Here is an 11,037-nt window from a genome sequence, read left to right on the forward strand (position 1 = left end):
ACACAATAATCTTGCTATTTTACAATGTCCCTGGTCTCGTGGAAAAGTTTTAAATTGATATGGAATTTAAAATTGTATCAGATTCGAAAATGTACATTTTCTTTAACGTTTCTCAAATGTCTACAGGCTAAAAAATCTCAAATTATTCATCACAAACATCTTGTTTTATAATGTTACTGATAAACTACACACAAATTTTAATACATATACATATTATATACTAACAGAATAATAATATGCAATATATACAACTAGCTGTTTAATTTCTCTATTCAACTTTTTGGGGTCAATATAGATTCAAATATCTTAACATTTAAATCATGTGACAACCAATGATCATAATAATAAGATGCTAAAATGAAATATATTTTTTTATTTAATATGTTTTATAATTTCCATAAAATGTATCTTTTCAAATGACTTAATTTAAAAATTTTAGAAAAAAAAAACATAATAACAAATATTGATATTTGATATATAAATATATAATCGAAGTTTTAAATTTTTTTTAAAATGTTAAAATAATTAGAATGCTTATTTGTTCCCTATTATACAGTATGTATGAATAGGATCAACAATATCGCAAGAAGATAATATTATTTATTATGTACTATAGTAACAATTTGGTTTATTTCTTTATTAATATAATATTATTATCTAATAGTTATCTTTATTGAAATTTTAAATTTATTCTTAATGAAATGAAAAACAGCTTTTTGAATTTAACATACGTTGAAAAATATTAATGTCGGAAGAGAAAATATTTATTGAGAAATTTGGCAATAAGTACTTTTGTCTTCGGCAAAGAAATAATATTCATTGTCAAACCAAAACAAAATCGAATAAAAAAAATATTCTGAAGCCAAATCAAAGCGAAATTGAAGAAAATGAAATTTACAAAACTGTTGACAAATTGGAAAACATGGTGTTTTATAAGGTAGATTATTACATATAAATTATGTATGTACGATTTATCTATCTAATATAGTATTATATTATAACAGTTGTCTAAAATAAAAAAATTCAAGCCACCAACTGACAAAAAAGCACATTTCGAACAAAAATTACACGAATTTTTAAGAATTAATGAATTAGCCGTAGGTATTTTAGACGAAATACAATACTCAACCGATGTGATAAATGATTTAAAAATGGTTCAAATCATATTTAATCATAATCTTACACAACTCCAATGCATTCAGGATGAACAAAAAAATATGTTGGAAAACATGAAAAAAGAAAAATGGAGTTATAAGGATAAAATTTTAAAATTCATTTTATGTCCTTGTTGCTTGTAATTAATATTTATGTTAAAAGCATACGGAGTATAAATAGTATACACACGTGTAACAAAAACAATTTGTTGTAACTTAAGTTTATTTTTCTATAGGATGGGCAGTATATTACATTGCAAATAATATTCAATAAACATATTATTTAGATTAATATTATTATTATCACGGACATCTTCATATCATTTTTGAGCGTCATTATTGTCCAGCTTAATTTGTTGTCACCGTCGACAGTTAAAGCCTGGTTTATGCACAGTGTCTTTAGTTCTCATACCACTGAATATTTCCAAAAAAGTATCGAATATCCAATCTTAAAAAAGAAGAGAGAGAATAATATATAGCGAGCGATTAAGAGAAAGATATTTCATTGTCAACTGAGGACGCTGTATTTTATTTGAAAGTAATTGGTCAAAACTTAAAAATTAAAAAAATATTTTTTTTATTATTATATTTATCCAAAAATAGTATAATAGTTTAGTAAAAAAATGTTTTAAAAAATTATTTGGTTGGAAAATGTTTATTTGAAATATACATATTAGTCGAAAATTATTCGTTTAAAAACTTAAACCGTTGGTAAATATTATTTTGGAACAGTATTTATTTGGAAAAATTTGTCGGAGCATCATTAGCTTAGAAAATATTTAGTCGTCAAAGTATTTGTTCGGAATATTGTAGACCGTAATCCAATAGTATATAAAATAAATATACAAATACGATTCCAATAAAATATATTTCAGTTTATTACAATTTCATCTTCACACACAAAACTATTAATACTACTTTCTATCTCAGCATGATGAGAGAAATGTATGATCATTTTAGTCCCACAGCCAAATAATGTAGACTGCTATAGGCTCAAGAAATGTGCACTGTGTTGTCTGGTAATTATTTTTTTTCAGCTTATTATAATATACTTGACTCTCGAGTCTCGATAATTAAAAGCAAATGCTCCGTCCCTGGAAAATCTCACAATGATTTTAACATAAACAATGCATTAAATACCTAACATAATATTGAACAATTGTACTTCATATGTCTTATACTTGGATCATAATATGTTATACGAGCAATGATATATAGTAACAATAATATTATTAACAATGTGATTACATATTAAATTATTCATATATCGTTCAGATTTCTTTCAACGTTGTATAATATAGTATAATATTAGGTATGTATACTGTATAACTACTGTATACCCGTAATACTTCTGTTAAACAACGAACTTTAAACTATCGCACTCTTTCAATGACCTATATTTATCTCTTGTATTTGCTCCAATTACGACTTAAGTACGTTACCCATATTGTATAGACCATTTTTGTTTTAAATTCGCTATTGAATCCTTTTCTGATAAACTGATCTAAATATTAGTTTTCAATATTTATTGCACAATAGATTGTACTGTAGCCATTTCAATTCATTTAAATTCTGTTTACTTCCTTAAGTTTTAATCACCAACCATTTATTTGATTTTGAGTTTATGTACATTAAATTCAATGGTTGAATAAATATATCACATGATCACAATATATTTGTATTCGGAGAATTTAAATTGAATATCTTAAACATTACCGTAAAAGTCTACAGAATCAACCTGCAAAGATGCAATCATTGAAGTAGAATACCTATAGTATATTCTTGAAATGTATATTAAAAACGCATATAGTTACAGCGATAATAATAAAAAAAATTAATATAAATTACATTACAAATAATCGGTGTTCAAATAATAAAAAAAAAAAAGCTGATGAGTAGATAACAGTTCAATTGTACAGTGTAGGTTTCGAGTAAATATCGTTAGTGAATAAGTCACTGTAACAGCTATGTATGTATTAAATTTGAATTTAATTAAAAAATATACATTTTTTGTATACATTTATTATGAAATTACATTAATTATAAAAACAATTTTGAGTGACACTGTGATAAAAAAAAAAAAAAAAAAAATTAAATTAGGTATCGTCGCTGAATATGAATTGTCATGGAACCGTCATAAATAGACGTAGTAACTGTCTTAACACTGTATTTACGACTACGTGGAACTTCGTGCACTGCGTGTTAAATCTAGTATGTATTTTGCTATTTTTCTGGGTTTAGAACGCGATTTTAACGTTTCATTTTTATTTTATAAAATATAATTGTAAGCCACGTATGAACCTAAATTGTAACTTGGTAAGTTTAAATTAAAATATTTTCCATAAAATTAGGTTTTCAAGTGAATTCGTTCCAAACAAATTACGATCCTAAAGTTATATGGTTCAATAAAAATACAAACAAAAAACATGTAATTCAAATGGGGTATATTTCCATAAAAATATATTCAAGAAAAAAGGAGACATATTTACCTTTAGAGAAAAAAAATGTAATAAACAGTAATTAATTCAATTAATTAAAAAAGTATACAAAATATTTTTAATATAACTTGTATTGTTCATAAACAAATAATATTTTAATTATTTAGTATGCAAATTGGTAGTATATTGATTTAATTGAATTGATGATACTGATTTTTTTTTATGTTTAATGATGATTGCGGCAAAAGTAATTGGTACCCACCAACCCATGAATTGTTTATTGGTCTTTGTCTATTTAATTAACTTATGAAATTGCATACCTTATGTGATAAATTATAATTGTTTGTTTCGATTGCAGAGTATTTTATACAAATTTAATTTAGGATCTGGAAATCTTTTGTTTTTTAATTAGTATTAATTATTTTAGATTCTGATCGGATCGATAAAATGTATTGATTTTACAATAATGTATCATGTAGGTTTACTTTTTATTTTGTGTGTCAGCCATCACCTATTGGAATATTAAAAATGTTTAAATTTTACTTCAATACATTTTTGTTTGTTAAAAAGTAAATCTAATTAATACTTTGAGGGATTTAAAGTAATAAGGGAGGAGTAGTTAAAGGTAGTACCGAAAATAGTGGTGAAAGCAGAACGTTGAACGCGGAATTTCTCATAAGTTATTATTATAATTGTTTAAAACTATTAAAAATAGATGTATTAAAACTTACTTTTATAATCATTTGAAGTCCATATTCATCAAAATTAAGAAAATTTATAAATTATTGTGTAGTTTAAAAATTATACACTATAATAATATGTTTTATCATTGTTTCAAATTTAACACATTTATAATTATAGTCTCCATTCAAAACTTACTCGTCCACCTTTTTAAAATTTAATTTTCGTATCAATAATTTCCTTGAAAATAACCGAAAGTTGTTAAAAATAATTTAAAAAAAACAAAGGTTACAAAAAGTATAATATAATAATTCTTTGTATCCGTTTAATTATTGACACGAGACAGATCCGTACAAAAACGGACATCCGCGTTTACGAGTAAATAATGTATAATATTATACTAGAAGAGAATTGGAATAGTTTTAAACCCCAATTAAAGCATTTTTCAATATAGTGCGTTACATTCCATTGGTTACCGAGGTTTGAAATATTTCGCAAATGATATTATACGTATTACAGCAGCAATAATGAATAACTATTGAGTGAGATTATGCTATTTTTTTCATCGAATACAATTTTTTGTTTAAAAGTCATTGTGAATAATATAACTTTAATAATATAATATCTACACAACGATTTGTTTAGGATCAATATTTAATAAAAAATTTTTGGGTCGTATTTTTAGTCGATTTATCAATTTTGTTCAACTCTAGAAATTAGAAAGTGAAATCATTCAATTTTCAATCAATAACATGGACAATATGTTATGACGTGTAACACAAAGGTTTTTAACATAGTCGAAAAACTATCGCTTTGTTCAAAAATACGTACAAAACCGTAAAGTACAGACACTGATTTTCAAACGATTAACCATAAACAGTGAAACAATAAAAGCGTTTCCAGGGCATCCCGTTGCAACGTTGTTTCTTCTAGAATTTATTGAAGGGGGGTGATGAGGGGTTACACGAGATAACTGTGGTCGCGCAAACCGCACTTTGGTATCGTATATATACATGTTGCGAACGGAGAGGGGAAAAAATGAAAACACTGGGGAAGTGTTAACGACGGTTGCAACCATATAAGGTCAAGACGACGGCGGGAATGGAGGTCACAAGTCCGAAACGAACGTATACGGTTGGGCGACAAGAGTGCTGTGAAGCGGCACAAATAGATCTGTTCCGATCGTTACTGTTACTGTGTATACACTATACAATATTATTATATTGTACTCGCGTACACAGAAGACATTATAAAATATAAATAACCGAAAGTACATAATATTATAGGCGCCTGAGATGCGACGGCCGTTTAAAAAAGTTGTTGGTGTACTCTTCTATGTGTGTATACGATTGATATAATATATGCGATTTAGGAATAACAGCAATAGTGTTAAATGGGTGGGCTTTTGAAAACGACAAAAACATATTGATGTGTATTTTTAAAAAATAACATAATAATCTTTTAATGCGAGTGCACACTGTACACCTGGTGTACATAATCCGTTTTCAATTGATTTGCTTAATTCAACGGGTATTCGTTGTTATTTGTTTTTACTACACGAAATTAATCAACGATTGCATTGTGAAATTGTATTCGATGGGTATAAAAACTTTACACGCACAAATATTAAATGTTATAATATTATATTTTATTTATGTAATGTTATGATTTAACAGGTTTTGTTTCTGATTAATTACCACGAATAATATTCTATACATTACGAGTATTATAAAACACCGAGTGATACGTATACTCCGAATCAGAGTTTGTATAAAAAGTGTAATCCTTTGTAACAAACAAATCATTGTTGAATAATGTACGTTGTGTTCGCGGCGTTATTCTATTAATAACTTAAATTAGCTTAGCAGATTGTTTTAGAAGTGTTGATATTTTAATTTATTTTTTTGATATTTTACCACCTCCAGACGGAAAAATGATACTTAGACAATGGATAGAAATCATATTTAATTACTAAAATTCAAAAACCTAAAATTTGGTTTAATTTAGTTATAGGTGCACGTCATATACTTGAGTGGACATAATTTTTGCGGTGATTATCTCAGAAGTCACAAGACTAAAATATATATAAGACACAATGTGTCTGAATATATCAATTTGGTTCAAAGGGGAGGTTTGGCCGTTAAAAACTCATTATCCGCTTAAACGATCATCGTTTTTAAGTGCTAGATGTGGTGTGTTGGCCGATATTAATTTTGAAGTAACGCCCGACTACTTGGCGCCACCCTTTTTGGAGACCTTTTTTTTTTAAACAGAAGCCATTTTAGTCTACATGAAAAATTATAACCCCTCATAAATTCTTAAAAAAAAAATGCAGTTATAATCTGTTAGCATTTAATTACGAGTATATTTCACAATATTAATTTATTAATATACATATCTACGTGAACTGATTTTTAAAATATATTTGTCATAATTTATATACATATAATATATGTTAATTCAGTCCGGCGATAACGTTCATCATGAACGCACGGTCATTACGCTCGCTCCGTTATCTGTTTTTCATACGCTAATATTATATTATTACTTTCTGCCGTTTACGTTTACGTAATATGGCGGCCCAATCGTCGAATAATCGTGTCACAACTAAAATTAATTCAACTTCAAGCAAAAGAAATCTTTCGTCTTCTTCGCTCTCACCCAAGCCAGATGATAAGAAATCAAAAATATTCATAACTCCTAACCGGTACTCAGTTCTCACCACACTTAAAGACTCAAACGACAACACACAGCCAAACAAAACTCAAACACATACTCAAAATATCCTACCAAAACCACCAGCAGTTTATATCAAAGGCGTGAGTAATTTTTCCAGTTTCACCTCAAACTTGATGAAAATTTTCAATACAACAGAATTTATCTGTAAAACCACACCTTCTTACCTGATCGTCCATACTCATTTCTATGAGCATTACAGACTACTCATTAAATATCTAATTGAAAACAGCATCAGTTTTCATTCATACCAGCAGTATGATAAGCGTCCATTACGGGTGGTGATCCGCAATCTCCACCCTTCTACCTCTACTGAAGATATAATTACTTCTCTATCGGAACTGGGACACCAGGTTACCCACGTTCATAACATTAAGCGCTCTTCCGATAAATCACCTCTACCTCTATTTTTCGTCGACCTCAAAATAGCCACCAACAACATGGATTTATATAAAATCGAGTATCTATTGCACACCAAAATTGTTGTCGAAAAGCCCCATCCACGTAAAGGCCCACCTCAATGCCATCGTTGTCTGTCTTACGGGCACACTCAGGGTTACTGCAACCACATTCCACGATGCATCAGATGTGGCGAAGAACACAGATCTGACGTATGCACTATGTCACCAGAATCTCCGGCCAGGTGTGCTTTATGCCAAGGTAGCCACCCTGCCAATTACAAAGGCTGTCCCGTTTATAAAAAACTTAATTACAGACCACCTCGTCGTAAACATTTCATATCTACTCCCAAATCTCATACAAACTTCCTTAAATCCACCTTAAATTCCAATACCGATAAACCATCATATGCCGAAGCCACTTCCTCCAATCATAACCATTCCCACCTATCTCCTAATATAGAAACTTTATTTACATCTTTTATTACCGAATTCAGTGCAATCATAAAACCCCTCCTGTCTCTCCTAACGGCTTTATTAAATAAAGGTAATTTGTAATTCCATATACCGTTATACGTCCACCATAATATATTGTATCATTTCATTTTATATTGTTATCTAATCACCAAATTATCTAAATTATGCTATAATTAAGATTCTATTTATTGTAAATCTTTTATACATATATTATATATTGTAATAACTGTCGAACTATAATAGTTATATACTGAAAGTTCTAAATGAAAAAAAAAAAAAAAAAAAAAATATATGTTAATTATTATAATAAATATAATTTATTTTTAGTCTTATATAATTAAACATTTTATGTTGTTGTCTTAACTTATCTTTCAAATTGTCTTTGAAAATATTTATAATGTAATTATTAGCCGATATTTACCTGTTTATATGTAATTTATGTGCACTTGGTATAATAAGTGCATTTAGGTATCGATATTTATTGTCACTGCCTTAAGTAAAAACTAAGGATTTTTTACATGCATCAATCCAATTTATGCAGTAAAGTAATAAATATTATAATATATTTGAATTTAACGTAAAATAATATAGGTGCATGGAATCGTTTAGACCATTTTTTAAATTTAATTTTATAGTTATTTATATAATAATAAATTATATTTTCAAAATTATTCGAACTTTTAAACCAATTTTTTTTTGATATTAGGGAGTGAAATTCTCGAACTCATATTATATACACTTCAGTATTTATAATATTTATCGCTTTACTACGTCGGTTATGCAAAATTAAAATTTAATATTTATTACAGTCATTACACGCATGAAAGACTGATTCAACAAAATATCGGTACACTCACTAGTCTACTGAATCCACTTAAAATTATCTAAAAGACTGTGGACACATAAATCCCATCCATCTACACATCAAAATATATATTTTCACATTTAGCATATGATTGTACAACCGGTATCATAGAATTGTAAAACCTAAATTATTTTTGAGTTATTTTTAGAACTATAATCAAAACTTTGGGATAGTTCTTTCCTACGGTATAGTTTGCCTGTTAGAGTTATTTTATAATTCATTATTAACAGATATACCGATATGGCTAAATAATAATAAACAATAACAATTATAAACTGGAGATAATCAAAATATATTATGATTTGTTGTTAATAATTCATTATTAAGATAATTTTTTTTATTTATAGATATTTTTCTTTCCCTTACAAAAGATTGCAAATCATATAAAATTAAAAAATACCTATTGATACGTCATTTGGTGCTCTTGATTTTAGTCGTCAACCCACACTGGATGCTAACCCAAAGATGGGTAATACGTCATATACCTCACTATATTTTTACTAACGATATAATTTAAAGGTAAGAATAATTGAAGGTCCACAAATCTAACATCACCGATCGTCCAAAAACACAATTGTTAGGTTCATGTTGTTTACTGATTCAGGAAAACATCTGTTAATAAATATTAGATTTTAAATGGAATAATTATGAATGTATTAATTTTACAGTGACGTATATATTTGTTTTTTATTTTTAATAAACTTTAACTTTTGTAATAATAAAAATCATTTAATATTCCATTTTGATAGTGGTGTTTGAATGAAAATTGGATATAATTGCTACTTTTAAATATCAAAAGTAAAACAATTCTCAATAGGCAGTAGGCACTTACTAAAATAATCGTAAACAAAGAAAAGAATAACGGGATTTACACACCACATTTTGTCAAAATCGATAATGTTTTTTTTTTGGTATAATTACAAGTAAAACTGTAGATTTACTGTATACTTGTATTACCTAATCACCAAATATTTATATTTTTATTTTATAAACATGATGATATAATTTTAAAAGTATTTTGGATATTTTTGTGTTATTCATAGAATTATTTAATGTTTTAGTAAAATGTCTACTTGAAGCAATTAAAATAGAAAATTACATGGCCTTTATTTATAGGTAATATATATTTGTAGTGAAATTATAAATGTGTTATGGTTGTTTTTTGTTTATGAATAATATGTTTTGCGTGTAACTTTGAATTTCTATATTTTTATTTATAGGTGAATTACGTAAGGACTACATAATTTTTCACTATCTGCTTGTCAAGTATCACTTGAAATATTTGCGATTTTTTCCGGTCTTAATGTTCAGAGTAGGTTGAGAGCTAACTGATTTTCAAGTGGCTTTTAGTATACACGCTTAAAATATAGGCCTCGGAAAAAGTCCATTACTTTTAATTTACCGATCAAAAAATACTAAACAGAACTTTGAGTTTCTATAAGTTATTTTTAAATAACAGCAAAATTGTTAACTAATGTAATTTTTAATTGCAATATAATATATAGTGTAAAATACGGTTCTCAACTAAAATTTTCATTTAAAATTAATTTATAAAAGTAAACCAAAAATCTATATATAATTTATTAATTGTTACTTATTGCAATTATTGATACTTCAAAATGTTAGGTATATATAAGTATATAACAATAATTCACTTTGGTCTTACGGTATTGGCGGTCAAGCCAAATCTTCAAATACAAGACCTATAAAACAGCTTTCCAGTGCAACCACGTGGTATTTGACCTATAATGCACTACATTATTGGACCAACACTTAACGAATTAGTAACTCAAAACTACAAAAAACTCCTTCCAAACTTCACTTAAACCGAATCCCCTAATCTCCCGTTGTCATCAATCACTATCCCTTTTAATCTATCGATGAGTCTTGAAAAAAATTGCCACGAGACACTCTTGAATAATAATCAAAAAAAAAGTCTAAATTATAGGAGGTGCTGTTGATAAACGGTTTTTCCACTCACACATTTCAATCTTTCAAACCATTAATTACCTATTATTATCACATTTAATTACTATAGTTCTGGTGTAGATTGTAAGTACAGTTTCATTTAATGAAAAAAAAATAGCAGCTGTACTTATATTAAATTTGTCTTAATTTAAAATATTAATTTGATTAAAAATAAACTTAGGTATATTTAAATTGCACTATTGGAAATGTTAAAAGTTAGAATAGTAATGATTGTAGATATTAGTAGGTAATTATTGTTCAAACTGTATTTATTACCGGAAATAAAATATGGAAGTTCTTTACATATTATTATATTTTAA

At 27.3% G+C, this 11,037-nt stretch overlaps 1 protein-coding gene across 1 annotated transcript; it reads left to right on the plus strand.

Moving 5' to 3' along the window:
- Positions 1 to 745: 745 nt before the first annotated feature.
- LOC132919054 (uncharacterized) lies at positions 746 to 1,298 on the plus strand. The gene is made up of 2 exons (XM_060980406.1): positions 746 to 937; positions 1,005 to 1,298. The coding sequence occupies exons 1-2, from the start codon at positions 746 to 748 to the stop codon at positions 1,296 to 1,298; spliced, it is 486 nt and encodes a 161-aa protein (XP_060836389.1).
- The last annotated feature ends 9,739 nt before the right edge of the window (positions 1,299 to 11,037 follow it).

Source organism: Rhopalosiphum padi, chromosome 2 (assembly GCF_020882245.1).
Source record: "Rhopalosiphum padi isolate XX-2018 chromosome 2, ASM2088224v1, whole genome shotgun sequence".
NCBI classification, from domain to species: Eukaryota; Metazoa; Arthropoda; class Insecta; order Hemiptera; family Aphididae; genus Rhopalosiphum; species Rhopalosiphum padi.

Excerpts from the sequence above, each read along its gene's own strand:
- LOC132919054 (XM_060980406.1), top strand. The coding sequence starts at position 746 with ATGTCGGAAGAGAAAATATTTATTGAGAAATTTGGCAATAAGTACTTT. Across the intron at positions 938-1,004 it reads AAAACATGGTGTTTTATAAG|TTGTCTAAAATAAAAAAATT; the intron begins GTAGATTATTAC and ends ATATTATAACAG.